The sequence below is a fragment of the Gopherus evgoodei genome, chromosome 1, assembly GCF_007399415.2.
Source record: "Gopherus evgoodei ecotype Sinaloan lineage chromosome 1, rGopEvg1_v1.p, whole genome shotgun sequence".
Classification (NCBI taxonomy): Eukaryota; Metazoa; Chordata; order Testudines; family Testudinidae; genus Gopherus; species Gopherus evgoodei.
Window position 1 is genome coordinate 299,139,428 of NC_044322.1, and position 22,040 is coordinate 299,161,467.

Below are 22,040 nucleotides of genomic sequence, written 5' to 3' on the forward strand. Positions count from 1 at the left end.
ATGAATGTTAGTAGTAATCATGTGAAGTATATTGTAAATGATAATATAGCCTGATACCCAGAGGGCTTACAGGCTAAAGGTATACAAAAAAGAGGATGGAGAAAAAAGAGCATACAAGCCAGTACATATATAGAATGGGATATGACCTATGAAGCGTGCATGCTTCATGACAAAAATGGGATACTAGTAATTTCTTAAAGATGGAGAAAATAGGAACTTCCCATATGTTACCGGGGAACATGATAGAAGGCAATGGTAATTTAACCTCTGTAAAGAGTACAAGATGGGGTCCTTTGTTTAAATGCCACTTCCACCTGCAGGCATTCAGAATTATAATACTCAGCACTTTCATAGCATCTTCTGTATCTCAAAGTGTTTTACAAACTTTAATGAATTTAGCATCACCACCACCCCATAAAATATGTCCACTGTCATGACACCAGATCTTGAGTCTTTGCCATTCTTGTCTAAAAGATCACTAACATGTGTAATTTAACTACTACCACTTGTGAATAACAGAGTAATGCCCACTTCTCCTTAAACAAAGTTGCATAGATACCATATATCCATTTTCTTAACAGCCAATATCTTTGAGTGATTGTTAATGTATGCAACATTATGATTTTCAAATAGTGGTCACTTAGTTGATTGGAATCATAAAAGGGATCTTAATAAAATAGTTAGTGATCCATTAATATCTGGGGAAATTCAGCATGAAAAATATTTAAACAGCCTGGAGGCTGAGTCTTCTTCTAAGAGCATTTTCAGGGTAAAGGTCAGGCTACATCAGGATCATAGGCATTGTGAAAGCTAAAGGAAGTGGGTGTTTTTCCAAAGCCATGTAGCCTAAGGCGTTTGTGGAAATGGCTAATAACCACTCTGTACTGAAAAGGAATGAGAGGTTTCCTGTCCTCATGTGGTTAAGGGAAAGAAAATAAAATCTCTATGTGAAGAGGATTGGGAAGGCAAACAGAGACATTTTTAACACAGGCTAACTAGGGTTCATTTTACTCTCTGAACACACAAAATGAGAAAGCCTTCCTGCTTGTACTGTAGCCTGAACTGAAGGACATAAATGCAGTTTCATATTCTGAGAAGTATATTTTATAAAACATGGTCCTAAACCCTGCTTTGGCTCCAAGCAACGGATTCCCATTGATTTCAGTGGGAGTTAAGTATATAGCATGTACAGGATCAGGCCCACTGACCCTTTTGTTTTATACGAAGATATAGACTAGAACCCCAAATGCAATGCTGTGAGAATACTAGCTTTTACCAACAGATGAAATAACGTATATACGCTGGTTCCACAATTCAACATATATATACCTTTTTACACCTCACTTGGACTCCACCCACTAATCATCTCTCCGGGGACTATTTGATTAGATATCTACTGTTAGATTAGCTGCTAGGCAGTTACAGTGTGGGCTCCTATGCACCTTCCTTCCTGTGTCTTTTTGTGAGAGGACTGTTGAGTGGATCTATGTAACTGAGAAAATTCTGGCCCCAGTTCAAACCCCTCCTAGGATGAAGAGATTCCCCAGGAGCACATCTCCATGATGCACAAGAGATTTAAAATTCCCTGTTTGGGGACCTAGCATCCCATCAGCCCTGTGCTCAACATAATTGCTTCTGTCCCAGGCCAGGTAGAACCCTCCAAGGCCATGGAGGAAGCTGGGAATAGGAGTTGCCTCAAAATATTAGGCAATTGAAGGAAAATGTTCTTATAGTTTGGCTATACATTTCTCCGGATACAAAACACCTATTCAAATGAAATGTTTGTATGTTGAGTTACAGTGAACATTCCTTCTATACAAAAAGACGATTCACCCTGTGCAGAAGGATCAACACAATGCCTTTGCCTGATTTAAGGCTCACTTAAGCCCTCAGAACACAGGTGTTAATTGGACTTACAGGATGTTTAGGCATTTTGTACACCATCTGTCTAAGTGAATTTCACCAAAAAGTGCAAAATGCCAAGATAATGGTAGATTATTTTGCTCCAACTAGTCTTTGATTTACTTCTGCAATTCTCAGTAGAAATCTTCTCTTTGTGATTTTCTTTTCAATTTCCATCTTTCTGACCTCTTAGATCCACTCAGCAGAGTGTGTTTGAAAACAAAGAATCCAGCTGACTCCTTGAGCACCTACATAAATGCTAACTACATTAGGGTAAGTAAACACACATTCTTTGTGTGCTCCTGAGACAGTATTCTGTTTTGCAGCTGAATAGTTGATTCTGTTAGGGCTCCACTCTCCTTTTATTTCTGCCAACTTCACCTCATAAGATATAAGGATAATGTCTACCCTACCCCTCTCACTATTGGTGAGATAAAGTGGTCCCAATGGGGTGTTTATAATAAAGCACCCAAGAGTTATGTATGTATTTAACCTATAGTCACATAGGACATAGCTCTAGAAGGGACCTCCTGTCATCAAGTCCAGTCTACTCCTGTTGCAACCAGCCCCATTGTATAATCCCATTCATAAATTTAGCATCAAGCTCCATCTTAAAACTTGTTAGGTTGTTTGCCCCCACTACTCCTAATGGGAAGTTGTTCCAGAACCTCACTCCACTCCACTCCATAAAGGAAGTAATTCTGCTTTTTTAAATAGCAATACATAAATATATACACATATTTATACACACACGCCTTCCTTACTTTACATCTGTACTGTCAAGGCTTTGCATCACAGACTTCATTATAGTTAAGGAGAATGATTCCATTTAAAGAGTATCAATACAGCTTATAAATCAGCAAGAGAAATTAGGACATGTAATGAGGTATTCCTTCCCTGCAGGGGATGAAGTACCATGGTGCTTCATATTACTGACACCAATAGCACTATCAATGATTTCAAAAAAATGTAACAGTGAGTAAATTAAATTTCACATGAACTTACAGTATATTGTAAAGCACCTTAAACACTTCAGTATTCTCGACGGTCTGAACATTCTGACACACCTGTCATTGACAAGAGATGTTGGGGCATATCACTCACTACAGCTATGATAATTTATACCAGCTGAGGATCTGTTGCATTGTTCTGTCTAATGGGTAAGTCGATGGATTGCTCCATTGTCCCTGCCATTGTGGAGATGGTTTCACTGAAGAGAGAAACAAAGTTACAATCTCTGGCTCTGCAAATGATTTTATTCTTTAATAATTCATTCCTTTTTGAGGTTGTCGCAGCCTTCTCTGGCTGACAAGGTCAAAAGAACTCCTTCTTTGGTGCTGGACCCAAATTCAGTGTACAAGTTCACAAGTTTTCCTTTTCACATGATAAAGATGAATACAGGCATGACTCATTCATTTCCCCACTCACTCCTTCTTTTCTTTGCTTGCTTATAATTTTCAGTGTCTCTCAAGGTTTGTGCCATCCTGACAGAATGTCCCACATATAAGGTCTCAGAGGCATTTTCTACTTAGCAAGTATATATTGGAGCTTCTGAGTCTGTAAAGATTTATGTATTCAAAATCTCTTTTCCCTTCATAAATCTTCATGGTACTACTTAGTTTCATATTTCTAGTCTGTTCTCTCTCATTTTTTTTTTGTTTTTTTTATGGCCTGTTGCTAACAAAATCATCCTTTGAATATGGCAGAAGTACTAACTAACAGGTAGAGCTGGCCAGAAAAGGGAATTTCCATTGTGTGGAAAATTCTGCAGTGTCAGTGTTTCATTTTGTTTCATTCTGCATCAGCACAAAATATTTACATTGAAGAATTTCATGTGAAATCTGTTTTGGGACTGGGCAACAGGGAAGCTCGCCATTTGCCCAGCAAGGTGACCAAGCAGTCTGGGAGTTGGGCAGCGAAGGAGTCAGGCAACCAGGGAGCCAGACACCTAGGGAGCCAAGCAGAGAAAGGCACCCCAGCTACCAGGCAGGGAGCCAACAAGTTGGGCAGATGGAGAGCCAACTACCAGGGAGCCAGGAAACCCACCTGCCCACCAAACAAGGAACTTGACAAGTTGGGCAGCCAAGCAGGCAGGTCAGGAAACCAGGGAGCTGGGCAGGCTGGCAGGAAATCAGGCAGGCAGGGAAATTTCAACAAAATCAGCACATTGCAGTGGAATATTTTGGTTACATCAAATTAGAATTTTCCTGCAGAAAACTCTTCCACTGGACAATTTTTGACCAGCTGTAACAGGCCATGCAGGCTTTCAGTTTTAATTTATCTTGTGATCTAGATTCCCATGTCTTTCTTTGGAACTTTCACCTAAGGTCTCCGTGCATGGGATAACTTTAAATCAAATACTTCTGTGTCTGTTTCTAAACCAGGGTTACGGTGGCAAGGAGAAGTCCTTCATTGCAACTCAGGGTCCCATGATTAATACCGTGAATGATTTCTGGCAGATGGTTTGGCAGGAAGACAGCCCTGTCATTGTTATGATCACAAAGCTGAAAGAAAAAAATGAGGTATGATATCAACTGGCTAAATCGAGAAATTACTCCAGTGGTTGTATTGTAAATGAGACTGGGTATACATTCATCCTATGTAGAAAGAACCTCATAGTAGATATGATTCCAGCAGATAACCAGCTCTTAAATGTTATGGTGATGGTCATTATGGAAAAACCTAAGATAGATAATTAGATATAACATTATATAGCAATCTCAAGAGATGTATAGAGCATATCCCAGCATATTCATGGAGGCTGAGGGGTGGCCATTATGAGAAACACTCCATATATTGTTAGGTAGCATTTGTACATATGGGATCATTACTTGTTAAATTTTTATTATATATAGAATATTTTCTTCTTTTGGATGCTATAATGTCCAGGGAAGATTCTACCTCTGTGTTCAAGACCTGCACTTTGGAACAAACAAAACAACTCCTAAAGAATCCATCCCAGGTTTTACAAAACAACCTAGTTCATGTTGAGAAATACATTTTGGGAGCATTTAGTCAATAGTAGCCTCACATCTAGCCAGTATGAAAATATATAGTTCCTTACATTAACACTGAGAATATGTGACCATTGCTCATTAATTGCTAAAGCCAGATAAGGCCTGTTATAATTTCGTTGACCTTTGGCTGTATGTACCTACCTATTGTATTAGCTTTATTTAATACTTGTACAAACTGATGCCAGGTTTTCCATTATGGTTCAACAACACAAATCAACTGCTTAAGGCACTGAGGGTGAAAATCATCTTTGTGCAGAAGACTAGCACAAAGTATATGTATCACTTAAGTTCTATTAAATCCTATTTTAAAAGCTTAAATGAGACATAAGTGGTGCACAGGCCTTCTGTATGGAATGAATTTCACCCTGAGAGTGGGGGGCCTTTAATTGTGGCTGGTCTCTGGTTGAGAGGATACAGGTGGGAAGAAGGCTGATTATACCTTCCCTTCTACATGTACCCCCACAATCTGTCCCTTTTTCTCTCTGAGTTTGGAGTTGAGCATACAGTGTTTATTACATATCAAGCAGGAAAGCTATGTAACGTAGGTCTGTGCTGTAAATATCTCATGTTTCCATACCAGGCTCTATTTTGATACTATAGACCAGCCAAACCAATGTCTGGGTAACTTTCATTATCGGAATATTTTTGAAAACTCGCCCCAATAACAGAATGACAAATATTTGACTAAGGAAATACTGGATTTTTAAACACTTACTTCTAACACTGTTTGAGAAGAATGACTTGAAAGAAATGTCTAATGGTTTCCAACATATCAGGAAACCTTGTGTTTACCTGAATTGCTCAGGCCCGCCACACTAGTGTTTATCAGCATTGTTGTGGACTGACAGTGGTAATTTCCTCCTAATAAAAGAGGGTGAGACATCTTTCGTGTTCCCAGGCTACTTGGAGAAGGTTTGTGTTTACATGAACTGTTCTGATGTTCTAATGAACAACTCTGGGAAGAAATGTTAGGAACTGCCTGATGATTGTAAGCTGAATTGTTCAGAATTTTACTTACTACAGAGAAGAAAACAATATATTAACTTTTTTTTAGTAAAATATTTACTGCCTGCAAAGAAGACAAAATAGCTGCTATCCGGCAAAATAGCATTGTAATTTTTTGCCCCTTTGTTCTCTGCAGCGTACCCATCATTTTCAGGGAGGTTTGTTTATAAAACGCACAGATGTTCAAAAGCAGCATCCCCCCATCTCTTTCAGCCTTCCAATATGCAAATCTTGTATGTAGGCCCCATTCCTCTTGTGCTGAATAACATTATGCTGAACGTGAACATTTCTGCTGTGTAAAGTCAGGGCTCAGAAGCTTCCAGGAGTCTTCATTACTGCTTATGGTTGGTGATCCAGGCTATGCATATTACAGTACAAATGTGGGGTTTTATTAAGAATTGTTTGTTCTGTCAGTGAAGTTTTTTTTCCCCACTACATACCATGTACAGCCAACCCAGGCTTCCTTAGGGCCAGTTTCTGTCAGCCTTATTCATGTGACATCTCTCCCTGGGACATCTTGTGGCATAAGGTGCTACTTTACATGAGTAACAGAGGCAGAATCAGGCCCACACTTAACAATAGAGGGATAAAGTTTCTGCTGTCATCATGCCACCGTTGACCTCAGTGCAGTTATTCCAGTCCATAATTTGGCCCATTTTACTCTCTACGTATTTGTTGCACCTTTTGTGTTTATCACAATTTAAGTTGGTTTTAAGAAGCTGCTGCTATCAGAAATACGTGTAAAGGTTGTGAGTGAGGGGGTGGGAAAAGGAGGAAAGGTATAGAGCTAGTTGTAAAGCTCGGAGTCTCCCACCATGTATAAGTATTGCAGTAGTGGATTGAAAATAGGGGGAGATTTTTAGAAGTGCCTAAGAGAATTAGGAGCACCAGTTCCATGGAAAGTGAACGGCACTTGTGTTTCTAGTAATCTTAGACACTTTTGAAAATCTCACCTGTACTTATTAATGTGATGACTGCAAGACCCACTCATTCCCGGGTACATGTTTAGAAAGCATTTAAATAGGTGGGCGCCTATAAAGGAAAATTAAAAAGAGGCAAATATGAATGGCAAGGAGCAGATACAATATCACTAGGAAAAGTGATGGGTTCTGTAGGGTTTTATAACTCAATGGAGGACCAGAGAACTCCTCTCTCTCCCCATACACAAACACAGTAGCCGTATCCAATACACTAAGAGTTTTCTCAGCACGGAAATAAGATTATGAAGTTGTTTGAATGACCCAGTGGGTGGTTTTCAAACAGCTTTCAAAAATACTTGTCTTAATCAAGATGAGTACTATGAAAACTTGTGGTCCAGTTTTCTTGCCATGGGCAATTGTAGGCATTGAGCAATTTCCTTCCTTCATGTTTGTATACCTGTGGAATTTCTGCAAGAAGACAATCTCTGTCCCCACTTGTTTTCTAGATCATCCATTTGTTGCACTACAGTCCAAAATATGATCATTTCTCTGGTGTCTGACTTTGTGGATGTGCCTGAACCATTTGGTCCTAGCTCTGTTTTCAGGTCTTTTTTGTTACCGCCATGACAAGGAGTATTTTCAAAACTGACATGGAGACTGTTAAAATTAAGCTATTGTATTTTACTAAATGTAGATGAGATATTAACTGAGGATTGTTTTAATTAACAATCCAATTGCATTGTCCTCAGAGAGCAAGCTGCGAATTACTGTGCTAGTAAAGAGTCAAGAAAAACACTTATAAGGAGTTCCTGAAGTCTTTGGAGAGCAGCACACAGTATTCTCATTTATCAAGAAGGTTCAGAAGCTGACTGCACCATTGTTGATAGCCAGGGTGCAACTGCATATTTAGACTTTTTGTTTCCCATATTAACAATGAAAGCTAAACTCCCAGGGAGGGGCATGCCTTTCAGATCGCATAGTTGATAGTGACCATGTGACACACAGTGTGGCTGCTGAACTTTTTAATGTGTTTTTCTTATAAATGTATTAGGGTGTTTTCTTGCCTTTCTTGGTATCTTCAGAGAGACAGAGCATTTAAGAGGTATGGTCGCTCTGCAAGTCTTACAGTGCAACTGATGATTCTTCTTTGAATGAAATCAGTCAAATTACTCAGTGCAATTTCAGTTACAGTGAGCCTTCCACACATCTCACATTATTAAGGTAATGAGCATTTCTTTTTAGAAGAACATTTATGCTCCAGAGTGTTTCCATTCAGCTCAATGAGCTATTGAGTTATAAGGTACACCAGAAATTTAAAGTTCTTACCTCATGGTCAAGTCTTGCATTTCACTGTAATGTTTAAATTGAACTATACGGATTTTTTTCCAGTTTTAGCAGTATATACTACAGATTGTGTTTCATGGTAATGAATGACATTAAAGCAATGATTTTGTTTTGCTGTGCAATGAGGGCTGTTCAGTAGCAGCTATCTGAATATACATCGTTCTTTGAATCAGGAGTTGCTGGTGACAGTAGAAAAAGTTCCTCGTGTGGGTTTCTATGGGTGTAGGATAGTTTGTTCTATGGCTCAGGATTTTTTCTGTGTATTGGATACTAAAATGTTTTTTGTAAATTTCACATGATCTGTATTTGAAATGAATTGTAGCTATGCTGCAGGTAAACATGGTATTCCACCAGAGAGTTTGATTTGTTAGTACTATCTGTTTCTGCATATGCCTTTGAACAGATGCTTGGCAAGTACATTTCTGGAAGAGAATATCACTTTACTAGTTCAATAAGAATGCTCTATATTTATAGGTTTATTCAAGCATTTTAGGTACGAGAATAACCTTTTTATTTTCATTGCAGCTCAGAAAGTGAATAGACACTTCTTTCTTAGGCTTCAGCTTATCAAAGTGCTTAAACATGGATTTAAGTCTGTGTTTAGGTGCTTTGGTGCATCAGGCCCTAGATAGTATATAGGGATACAATTCTTATGTGGGAGTGGGAGAAATTCTGAGTCCTTTACTCAGTTTCAGTCCTCACACAGGTAAAAGTTCCATTTAGGACTTTTGCCTGAAGAGAAACCAAGTAATGGCTTCAGGATTTTACTCTGTACATTTATACAAATGTACCTGCAAAAATCCAACCTGGATTTTGAATTTATCTTTTGTGTAAAATAGTTTTCTTCAGTCAAACTAAGTTGAATTTTTAAGCATAAAATACTATACAAAGTGTTCAGTATAATGGATTAAGATTTTAAAGGCGAGTTTTCAAAAGTAGCCCTCTGATTTTGGATACTTCTGTTTTTGGATGCCCAACTTGAGACAGGTTGGCCCTGATTTACACAGATGCTTCAACTGGATTTGTGGCTGCTCAGCATATTCTAAAACTTAGACCCTAAAACATTCATCAGGATGCCTGCAACCTGTTACTCATGAATGTTTCTGACATTCACAAATGTGAATATCACCTTGATTACTTCAATATGTGCTTTTCAGACAGATACTGTTCTGATAAGAATCTGATATCAGTATCATCAAGTCATAGGTGGCATATAATGGAGGACAGAGGATGCTAAGCCTCCCCAAACCTCATGCTGCTGCAGGGGGGAGGCATGGCAGATTTGAGGTCCCCTGAAAAATCTCCCCCACCATGCCCCACAGGCTGGAGGAGCTCTCACTTACCACCACAGCTCTGGAGCTGCAGCAGGGGCACAGAGCTTTTCTGGTCTCAGAGCGGCAGAGGAGGAGGAGCAAGTGGTGGGCAGGCGGAGCTTCGGGGGGAAAGATGTGGAGTGGGGGCAGAACGGAGCCGGGGCCATGGGCAAGGCTGGGGGCAGAAGAGGTGGAATAGGGGAGGGGCTAGTCTCCAGCCAGGGCCTAGAGCTCTGCTGCTGTCCCAGCGAAGGCTGAGAGCTCAACCCTGGCTGGGGCCAAGCTCTCAGTTCCACCACCCCCCTTGACCCCATTCAAGCTCTCAGGCCTCCCCGCACCCCAGGCCCATGGCAGGGAGAGGGGCCAAGCTCTCAGCCCCATGCCCTGGTCAGAGCTATGTGGTGGGGGGCTGAGAGCAGCGTGTGTTGGGGGGCCTTGGCTGGAAGAGGCGGGCTGGGGGCTAGCCTCCCCAAGGGGAAGCTTCACCTTGCATCAAGTTATTAGTTTCCAGATTCACACTGGTATTTCCTTTTCAGAAATGTGTGCTCTATTGGCCAGAAAAGAGAGGGATCTATGGGAAAGTTGAAGTCCTCATTAAGGATGTGCAAGAGTGTGAGAACTATACTGTCCGCAACCTTACATTAAAGGTAATGATCTATGGCTGTTATGGGGAAACGTTCCAATATCCATAATACTTCACTGTTGAATGGTCAATGAAATTGAAAGGCAATACATTTAAAACTGAAAAAGGTACTGTTTTCCACTATTCATAACTAACCTAAGGAACTCACTGCCACAAGGTATAATTGATACCTAGGATCTGATGCATTTATACTAAGGCCATTTTACATCACTCTGGCAGTGTAAAGGGGCCTTAAAGTTACACCCACTTCAATTACACTCACTTTAAGGCCCCTTTACACTGTCAGAGCAATTAGGGTTGTTACCTAACTGCTGGTATCCGGACCCTTGAAGACTCACCCTTTCTTTGCCTCTTCCCTTGAGGCCCTGCCCCTTCCCCAACACTTCACTCGAGGCCCCACCCCTGCTCCACTTCTTCCCCAAGGCCCTGCCCCCAATACTCACTCCTCTTCCCCTCTCCTCTTGTCGCTAGCTGGATCATCTCCACCTCCCTTCTCCCATCCCCAGCGGGCTCCCTCTGCTTGGGGCTGGGACAGGAGCTACTGCAGCCTGACAAGGAGCCTGCCTGCAGGCAGGAGGTGGCCCTGGCTGAGGAGGGGCTGGTGCGGTTTAATGACCCGGCACCCCTGCCCGGCAGTAACTGGGCATTTGGTGTCCAGTCAGTACATCTGACTGGACACTGCCAGATCCCCTTTTTGACCAGACTTTCCAGTTGAAAACTGGACATCTGGCAACCCTAAGAGCAACGTAAAGGGAATTAAGTTTAAGTGAGATTCAGGGGCCCAGGATTTAACAGGATTCAGAGAAGGATTAGATATTTATATGGATGATGAGAACACCCACAGTTCATTAGATATGATAAAAATATAAGCAATATAAACGTGATGCTTCAGGGCATAAGCCAAACAGTACCTGTCTGGAGTTAGGAAGAAAATCCTCCTATGAGCAAGTTATTCCATAATTCTCTGCAATGAGGTTTCTTCATCTGCTTCTGAAGCATCTGGTAGTCGCCACTGTTAGAAACAGAATGCTGGACAAGATGGGCTACTAGTCTAATCCAGTAAAGTAGTTCCTGTGTTCATATATCTAGGGTATTGTAATTCTAATGTAAGACCTGCTTCAATACTTATGATAAGGTTTTTTAGCAGATAGTGGACAAATTAAACAATGTCAAGAATATGAATACAATTTAAAGGCCAAATTATGTGGCCTTACTCCTTTCTTATTGCTGCACTCCTCCTTCTATGCCAGCCCCTCTGTTCACATCCCACTATGCAGAGGGCAGAGAGAAGGTCTGGCCAGAGTCCATTACATTCTAGCAATCCCCAGCTGATAATGAGGACCCATGGTGACCTTAACCACCTGGTGTAAATAGGAGCAGAAAAGAATCTGGGTCTGAGTATCTTGTTTCACCATATCAAGATATGTGATTTATCAGCAGTTGGATTCCCCAAATAATCACTGGTATTCAGTTTGATAATGTATGTAAATGGGCCAAATTCTGCCTTCATACATGCATGTGTCTAAAGTTTATCATATTGAGAGAAATAAAATTAATTGCAAAATTGTTCTTCACAAGTGTATAAGTGATATCTTTACATTATTTCCAGCAAGGGAGTCAGTCCCAAAATGTGAAACACTATTGGTACACATCCTGGCCGGATCACAAAACTCCGTATAGTGCTCAGCCTCTTTTGCAGCTTATGCTGGATGTGGAAGAGGACAGGATGGCATCAGCTGGCAGAGGGCCTGTAATTGTGCACTGCAGGTAATCTACTAGTTTTCTTTAAAGAATAACTGCAAAACTCAATGGCTTGGAATTCTTGTAGTAGGGCTACAGACATAGGTGCTGGAACTAGGGGAGCATTGGCTTGAAGTAGTAATAATAACCCAAATACATGGTTTCCACCTTCAGCACCCCCACTGTAAAAATTGCTCCAGCACTGCTGGCTACAGAAAAGGCCCTCAGATCACAAGTCCCTTTCCTATTCAAATAAGGTAATTCCGGAAGTGGTTAAGAGAAAGTTCCACAATTCTTTTACTAAATTCTGGTTGAACGGTTAGTTTGAATTGATTTTTTTTTTTAGAAATTTAGCCATATTTTGGTAGTGAATAGTTCCTGAACCAATCCTGATTTCTGCTAATGAATTAGGTAAGGGTTTGAAAGACAGTTGTGAGGAATAGTTTTCAGTCTGTGTTCCATATTGTTCACTGTTCACTTTAGCTATTTGTTGTCCGTTGTTCATGTTGTATGATTAGTCACATGTTCTGCCCATAATTGGATGCCTGAAACTTTTTAAATGGGAGAATAATGAATCACAAACTTGAGGTAAAATTTTTCAGATGAATACACATTAGTACTAAAATTCATGATCATTCTGGGGTTTGTGAACATTTTCACAGCTGCTTGGCAGTTGGCTAAATACTCACAACCCATAAATAGTGTTACGCACAAACAGGACCGGCGCTAGGGGTTTGAGCGCCCTAGGCGGATGGCAGTTTCGCCGCCCCACGCACTGGTCCCGCAGCTCCGGTGGAGCTGCCGCAGTGGTGCCTGCGGAGGGTCCGGTGCTCCGTGGCTCCGGTGGAGCTGCCGCAGTGGTGCCTGCGGAGGGTCCGGTGCTCCGTGGCTCCGGTGGAGCTGCCGCAGTGATGCCTGCGGGCGATCCACCGGAGCCGCGCGAGGAGCCGACCGTCCGCAGGCACGACTACGGCAGCTCCACCGGAGCCGCGGAGCACCGGACCTTCCGCAGGCACCTCTGCGGCAGCTCCACCGGAGCTGCCTGCCGCTTCCTTCGGCAAAACGGCGCCCACCAATTATTCTAGCGCCCTAGGCGATTGCCTAGGCTGCCTAAATGGCAGCACCGGCCCTGCGCACAAATCATAGTGAACTAAATGCTGCCCATTTTGTTCATCAGAATTCAGTCAGTTCTGTTAATTATCTATCATTTTACCATGTGTACTGTAGTGAACTAAATTGTACGTCATGAAATAGTAGTAGGTGATTTCAAATTTGTTATATTACTTGAAAAAGGTGTTAGGAGATGAGGCAACCGCAAAAAAAAAATTATTTCCTTGCTTGTTTTTTCTTATAATCATGGTGATATAAAGCATTTTTTGCTAGACATCGGTCAAAATCAGAACTTTTATTCTAAAACTACCTCTACTAGCTCCACATTTCTGGGATTTGGATAAATGGGATTCAGAGATTTGAATAATCCCTGTTATGCCAAACCAAATCCAAGGAGATTTTCCAAAACCACAACCACCTCAATTTTGATCTCTCTTTACTATTTTGTTTTCTTAAGCAATCCACAAATCTATGTATGAACTTCTAGGTTCCCATTTATGCAGTAATGCTTTTTCATGAGGAGGAGCACAATGGAACTTGGTGTCATTTGGAGGTGAATAACATGATAGGGGGGTCTGAAATCTCGGCATCCCTAATGAAATGAAAATGATGCTGTAGTGACAGTGTCATACTCCCTCTTCTAGCAAACATACTTTCCCACACTTTAATCTTCTGGTTTATGGGCTAGAGGTATCCAGATCTCACAAAACTTTCAAATTTGGGGCGGTTTGCCTGGGATACATATGTGCAGCTCTCATTTATTTCAGTGGCAGCATTGCATGCTCACCTGAGGACAAAACATGACCCTCGACCTGGCGCAGAAAGGCTATAAAAAGCTTTTTACGTTTTTTACTTATTATCAAAATTGAAAAAAAAATACATTTGAAAAGTAAAATGGAAAAAAATAACCTACAAATGCTGGCTGCTGTCCCATGTGCTTCAATAGCATGTCCATTCAGGGCATTATGTGTAAGAAATAATATAATCCATCTCCCCTTCCAGCAGCAGAGTTATTTCTGTAGTGCTAAGAGGAGAAAAAGGAGTACACATTTATTTTTTGTCATTTAAATCATCAGATGTGACTCTGACTACACAGAGAGAGCAGATCCACTAAGTAAGAAAGTTTGTTTTATACAGCCAGCTTTCGAGTAGTATTGCACTGTAAAGGTACAGAAGCTTCCTCTGTCATTTGAAGTGCCCATCCAAATCTTATACTAGTCTATGACTCACTCACTATCTTTTGTATGTGTAGCCTAGTATATCCAAATAAGCTAGTGTGTTTTGGCTTCTAGATGGTCTTGGACCGAATGTATATTTGAATGAACAGACTTTAGATACAAAGTAAGAGATGTATTTTATTGACCAAATAAAGAAAAAATTGAGGCATAGGGTTAGATTCTTAGCTGGCATAAATTGATTTAGCTCCATTTAAGTCAATGAAACTATGTTGATTTCTGCCAGCTGAGAATCTGGCCCATAATATGCAATACACAAATTACACAAAAGATATCCTCTGCCCCCAGAAGAAGCAACAGATTAATATATAAGGTGCAGGAACTGCCTGGGTAACAAAACTACCTCTACCCATGCTGATGAACCTGATGCTGACATTTTGGGTGCCAAAAATGCTGTATTCACTCCCTTTGCAGCCAATGCTGAAGCCCCTAGTCCCAGCATCTCCCACCCCGTGGGTCTGGAGTCCCTGAGACTCCCGCCCTGCAGCTGAAGCCTAGAGCCCTAAATGTGGGGAGTATGGGGGGCTCTGGGAAATAGTCACTGAAAATTTAAGCCTTGAAATAATTATTGCCAAAAAGTAATAAACACTACTCTATGGTATTAGAGCCAAAACGAACAAACAATACAGCAATACAGAACATCATAATATATTGCCACAGGTGTGCAGCGATAGGTGTCTTAAAAATACCTATATAAGTAGATCACAAAATTGCCCTGATATATTGTGAAAGGGATATAGGGTAAGTAACAGATTCTCTGTAACTTGAAGTGTTTAAGTCAAGATTTGAGAAAGTCAGTGACTCAGCCAGAGGTTACAGGGTCTGTTACAGGAGTGGGTAGGTCAGGTTCTGTGACCTTTTGATGGTCCCTTCTGGCCTTAAAGTCTATGAGTGTCAGATTTAGCTTGCATAGTCTGCAGTAAAGTCAGGTAAAAAGATAGGACCTACATTTGCCTGATGCTAGGGAGATGGGAACTTGCCTTTGTCAAATACACTGGAAAATTTATCCAAGAACAGTTAATCCGTGGGAAATATAAATCCTGTAATGCTACCAGGATTTTAGAGGTAGGAGAATCTGCTGTGAAAGCGCTGACCTATTGGTAGCTTTAACTTATGCACCTCATTTTAAAAGGATTTCACAATATTTTGAAGAGGAGAATGTGTGTGCAGTAACTTTAGGCTAGTTCCTATGCCTTCCCTTGTGTATAAAATATCTCTATCCCATTTTGGACACATTTGTCCAGATGGTATCGGCATTCAGGGATATAGGATGTCACCTATGGATCTCAGACTCGCCCCAGGAAATCATCTTTTCTGACTACCAGTTTTGCTTCTCACTATCCCCTCACTTTTTGGCTTCGCATCCTTATATGTTTAATATTGCTGACTCCTGGGGTTCCCGAGTCTCAAATACACTCCCATCTTTAATTCCATAGCCAGGAGTCTGAGACTGGATTCCTCTGCACTGCATAAATATAATCCTAACAACACTCATACTGTAGCCTTTCATCCAAAACACTCAGAACACTACAGACACTAATGGAATTAAGCCTCACAGCACTCCTCTGAGGTACATAGCTGGTATTATACCCATTAAACAGATGGATAAAATGAGGCAGAGAATCATTTAACTACTTAGTGCCTCACTTTATCCATCCCTCCTCCACACTCCCCCCAGACGGAAAACAAGGAGAGAAACATGGCAAGTTGCAACACTCACTCCCTCTCCCCGCTGCAGAATTGCAGAGCACTTCAGGAGACTGATAGAGAGTGGCAGCATGGTTACTGGTCTTGCATACAGCCATGGCTAGTGTGGAGAGAACTGTGGCAGAATCTCTCCAATTGAGCAAGATCCATGGAAATGGGGCTTGGAATACAGATACCCGGCCTTGGCTGCCTTTTGGAGGCAGATTCCTGTGGTCACTCCACATCTCCCCTTGAACTGGAGCAGAGACTATTCAGATTCCTCAGGTCCATTGGAGCTGTATAGGTTTTGCATTACATTGCCCCTCCAGGCACTTTTGTGCAGAGTTAGAACATATGGGCCTCACAAACTAACCACAACTATTTATCTGCTGCAGCTCTGTGAGCATTCATTTTCTAGCAGAGTTAGTGAGTTAGTCATGCACCTAACCACGGATGAGTCTCTCTTCTGCACGTTGAGTATTTTCAGGTCCATATATCCAATATCAGAACAACGTCTTTGAAGGATGCAGGTTGGTATCTGTCAGCTGTGTTCACCTTTGTTTTAATTTAATTTCAGTGCTGGTATAGGAAGAACTGGATGTTTTATTGCTACTGCCATTGGTTGTCACCAGTTGAAGGAAGAAGGCGTTGTAGATGCACTAAGCATTGTCTGCCAGCTACGAGTTGATAGGTGAGTTGCAGTGGAACTGTAAGTCAGACAATGAACACAATGTGGCATTTTCAAACCTGGTTTGCCACATTCCGATCTGATATATGGCCTAGTCTACACTACGCGTTTAAACCAATTTTAGCAGCGTTAAACTGATTTAACGGTGCACCTGTCCACACTACGAGGCCCTTTATATCGATATAAAGGGCTCTTTAAATCGGTTTCTGTACTCCTCCCCAACGAGAAGAGTAGCGCTAAAATCAGTATTACCATATCGGATTAGGGTTAGTGTGGCTGCAAATCGACGATATTGGCCTCTGGGCGGTATCCCACAGTGCACCACTGTGACCGCTCTGGACAGCAATCCGAACTCGGATGCAGTGGCCACGTAAACAGGAAAAGCCCTGTGAAATTTTGATTTTCATTTCCTGTTTGCCCAGTGTGGAGCTCTGATCAGCACGGGTGGCGATGCAGTCCCAAATCCAAAAAGAGCTCCAGCATAGACCGTATGGGAGATACTGGATCTGATCGCTGTATGGGGAGACAAATCTGTTCTATCAGAGCTCCGTTACAGAAGACAAAATGCCAAAGCGTTTGAAAAAAATCTCCAGGCTACACAGTGCTGTGTGACAAGCGTTACAGGAAGCCAAAGAATCAAATGGACGCTCATGGAGGGAGGGAGGGGGTACTGAGGACTCCAGCTATCCCACAGTCCCCAGCAGTCTCCGAAAAGTATTTGCATTCTTGGCTGAGCTCCCAGTGCCTGTAGGTTCAAACACATTGTCAGGCGTGGTTCATGGTATAGCTCATCAGTTTACTCGCTCTCCCCACCACGTGAAAGAAAAGGGAAAGAAATACCTATGTCTACTGAATGCTGGTGGTAGACGCGAAGCTGCAGCAGTGAAGAACAGTATCCGCTCGTCTCCCCTCCCCGGTGGCAGATGGTACAATATGACTGCTATCCGTCGTCACTATCAGCCCGTGAGTGCTCCTGGCTGGCCTCAGGTGAGGCTGGCCGGGGGCACCTGGGTAAAAATGGGAGTGATTCCCGGTCATTCCCAGTAGATGGTACAGAACGGCTGGTAACCATCCTCATCATAGAAACTGGGGGCTGAGCTCCATCAGCCCCTTCCCTTTCCTGTGTAAAGAAAAGATTCTGTACTGCCTGGACTATCATAGCAGTGGGATGCTGGGCTCCTGTCCCCCGCTCCGCTTAATGTCCTGCCTGGACTGTCATAGCACCGGGAGGCTGCCTCCCCCTCATTTTATCTCACTAACAAGTCAGTGTTTCTTATTCTTTCATTCTTTATAACTTCATGACACAAATGGGGGGGACACTGCTACAGTAGCCCAGGAAGGTTGGGGGAGGAGGGAAGCAACAGGTGGGGTTGTTGCAGGGGCACCCCTGTGAATGGCATGTAGCTCATCATTTCTGCGGGATCTGACACAGAGCGGCTGTGCTCTCTGATACACTGGTTCTCTAGTACACTTGCCCCATATTCTAGGCAGGACTGACTCTATTTTTAGAAACCATAAAGGAGGGATTGACTCAGGGAGTCATTCCCAGTTTTGCCTTTGCGCCCCTGGCCGACCTCAGCCAGGGGCACCCATGACAGCAGCAGACAGTACAGAACGACAGATAACCATCATCTTACTGCCAATTTACAATGGCAGCAGACGGTACAGAATGACTGATAACTGTCTCTGCTATCATGCAAAAGCAAATGAATGCTGCTGTGTAGCGCTGCAGTAACGCCTCTGTTAGCGACTGCCAGTACACATACGGTGACAGTAAAAAAAAAAAGCTGAACGGGCTCCATGGTTGCCGTGCTATGGCGTCTGCCAGGGCAATCCAGGGAAAAAGGGCGCGAAATGATTGTCTGCCGTTGTTATCCCGGAGGAAGGAATGAGTGACAACATTTACCCAGAACCACCCGCGACAATGATTTTTGCCCCATCAGGCACTGGGATCTCAACCCAGAATTCCAAGGGGCGGGGGAGACTGCGGGAACTATGGGATAGCTACAGAATAGCTACCCACTGTGCAACGCTCCGGAAATCGACGCTAGCCTCGGACCATGGACGCACACCGCCAAATTAATGTGCTTAGTGTGGCCGCGTGCACTTGACTTTTTACAATCTGTTTTACAAAACCGGTTTATGTAAAATCGGACTAATCCCGTAGTGTAGACGTATCCTATGTGTCTGTTAACCTGATAGAACAGAAATACTCTGCCTCCTTGTAGGATAAGTCCTACATCCTACACTCTGTCTAAAAAACGGTCACGGGTAAGAAATATACAAATGTCAGGACTTACAAGGATTCACTATTCTTAAAGGTGAATTGAAGTGTTTAAATTACTAAATTATTAACATAACACATGGGATAATTTAAAAATTATGGAAAACTATGTTTGAGATTTTCAGAAGCACTCAGAGTTGCCTAATTCTCCTCCTACTGATGCCAAAGTGAGTTTTTCTGTGGACTTCAATGGGAGCACAGTTAGATCAACACAGAATGCTTCTGAAAATCCCACCCTACATTTTTAACCAGAATATTTTGAAAAGTTCTTTCCTTTTTCACTTTTCTGTCAGGACCTGAATTTGAGGTTCTATGTTTCTCTTGCAACAGTTTCCTACATCACTAACATCAAAAGCCGAGAGTTAAACTATGTTAGGTACTAATCTGTGTTAGTGCTAATGATAAAGACCACAGTTGCTTTAGATGTTAGTACTGTAATCAATTCTGGGTACTATAAAAAAAAAACCAATGTGGAGTCCTTGTGGTGCCTTAGAGACTAACAAATGTATTTGGGCATAAGCTTTTGTGGGCTAAAACCCACTGCATCAGATGCATCAGTTTTAGCCCATGAAAGCTTATGCCCAAATAAATTTGTTAATCTCTAAGGTGCCACAAGGACTCCTCATAGAGACTAACAGGGCTATCATTCAGAAACCTTTCTTGGTGCTATGTGTCTTCACCCTTAATTCAGGTCCTGGCAGAAAAGTAAAAAACAAAATAGCTTTTCAAATATTTTTGTTAAAAATTTGTTTGTAATTTTATGGCAACATTTGTATTGTGTTGATAATTTCAGAATTTTAACAAGTTTTATGGGCAGATTCTCTCATGTTCTGTGGCTATTTTATGTTGCAGAGTTGGTCTAAAGAGGGCCTTAACTGGCATAATGCTACCCAAAAGATTCCCCCAGTGTAGGAGAATCCTCTGGTGGTGGAGAACCAAATTGTGGGAGGGGGGCTATAGGCACCCCGTAGCAGTCACCTTTCTCCAGCCACCCAGCTCTGAAGGTGGCAGTGCCACTGCCAGCAGCAGCGCAGGAGTAAGCCCAGATGGGGAGCTGAGGAGCCCAAGAGCAGCCCTCAGCCTGTGTCTCCACCTGCTGGGTCGCACTGCCCAGGGAAGGTTGGAGGGTCTGGGACTACCCACAGCTGCCTGGACTGACCCGCTCTGGCATGGGCTTCTGGTCCCAACCCCACAGTCGCTGCTCCCCAAGGTCTCTGCTGACCCCCGAGCCAGGTCCCTCCACCCTGATGGCTGTTACCAGCTGCGAGCAGTCGAAGAGCGGTGGGAGCTAAGGAACAGCTGCAGCCCTGGCTGGGTGGGGGAGAGGAGGAGGACTTAGGAGGCACCGGAGGCAGGGTCTTGTGACAAGGGGGGACACAGCCCTGTGTGTACAGCCCTGGGAGAGTACAGCAACATATTCTTTCCCATGATATTCCATTTGCATTTTTAAGCAAACAGACTCATTTCAACACTATTTGTGCCCCTATTCAGTAACTATTCCAGTGGAACAAGCTTTTTTTTCAAGAATATTGACAAAATATATATATCAAATGTTAAGCTTATATATTCTCTGAAAACAAATGTTACTACAGAACACACCAATACTACTGCAGATTTGGAATTTAAAACAACAAATTGTGAGATTTTATTTTTTACACCCAAATATGCAATTTGAAAGATACTCCGCTCTTGGGTTAGTTACATAAATCATCCAATCAGAGAACTTGGAATAATACCATCTAATACGCATAGCTCCCACACAAAGAGACAAAACAAGAATGGCAGATATTCCCAATGAATTGTTTATAAATGTTCTGCATACCAGGAGTTATTTGCTGAAGAAATCTATGGATAGTTTTTCAATAATCAGTAAAGCTGGGAATTTCACTAATTGGGTGCAGATAATTCACAAACAGAAAAATTAGTCTCTCGTGCTAGATAATTATACAGATAATATAGTATCTCAGTGGCTCCCAAGTCAAAAAGAAATAGTAGCAATCTCTCTTTCTTCTACTCCAGCTTGTCGGAGAAGTAGTTTGATTAGTAGGGCTGTGTCTGTGTGTGGTGTATGTGAGACATATGGTCATTCTTAGCTCTTGTGGGAGTGAGTTCCATAGTCTAGGGCCAGCTCTTGTGAAAATTCTGTCTGCCACTTACAAGCCTCCCCCTACTGAAAAGCAGCATCATGAGTCCAGTGGAACGTAGCTGTTGTGGGAGTCACTAAGGAAGAGATGTTCATATAAGTAGCTAGGGTCAATGGAGGGCTCAGAATATCAGCCAAGAGACCTTGAAATGTGCTTTATATTCAGTGGGGAACCAGTGCAGAGACAGAAGCCCCAGGGTGGTGTACTTATATCAGTCTCTGTTGCTAAGCAGATGTGCTGCTGCATTTTGTGCCAGCTAGAGCTTTTCAGGCTACGTGGCTTCATTACTAGGAATAATGGATAGCAATAATCAAGCTTGGAGGTCACAAATGTGTGGTTCACAGTGGCCAAACCTGAATCTGTTAATGAGCTGAGTCTCCTTGCCAGTTGCAGCTGGCTATTTGGCCATCCAGTAGCAATGAGGAAACCAAAAGGACCTCAAAGTTGTAAACCAACAAAGAGATCTAAATAGGTGAAGGTATTTGTTGAATAAATTGGTTTAAAATTTCTTTGCCCGTCTCTGCCTATCAGCTATCTTTTTGGTTGTTTGTTTGTTTTGTGTAGAAAAATCATAGTTTATTTTAAAATGTGTTAACCTGTTAGTTTCTGTGGCCTAGCAGGCCTTGTATTAAGAGAGGCCGGATCCTGTACTCCATGTGATGCAAACCTCTCACTGAAATCAACTAGTTCAACAAAGGGTTGGCAAAAGCAGTTTAAAGTGTATGTCACAATGCATATTCCTTTCCTCCCAGACCATATCCTCCCTTCCAGACAGACACACATATCAACTCCAAGTAGCGGCTTGGTGCAAGCGTGGGAAGGGAGGTGAGGGTGTGTCTGTAATGGCCAGGTTGTTTAACACCCTGAAGTTGCAATAGCCCCTACTGCTTCTGGGTCCCAACTCGGTGAGGGGCTCTGGCCGATGGACCTCAGTGGTGACAGAAAGAGCCTTAGTTTCATTTTCTATCTGAAAGACAACACTGGTAATGCAGTACAGCCTCAGCTAGTA

At 42.3% G+C, this 22,040-nt stretch overlaps 1 protein-coding gene across 1 annotated transcript in view; it reads left to right on the plus strand.

Moving 5' to 3' along the window:
• PTPRR (protein tyrosine phosphatase receptor type R) overlaps window positions 1-22,040 on the plus strand; it is a 229,956-nt gene that overhangs the window by 204,830 nt on the left and 3,086 nt on the right. Inside the window, 5 exon segments of the mRNA XM_030548740.1 lie at window positions 2,096-2,175; window positions 4,287-4,424; window positions 10,038-10,148; window positions 11,754-11,911; window positions 16,493-16,606. Coding sequence (XP_030404600.1) covers window positions 2,096-2,175; window positions 4,287-4,424; window positions 10,038-10,148; window positions 11,754-11,911; window positions 16,493-16,606 — 601 coding nt within the window.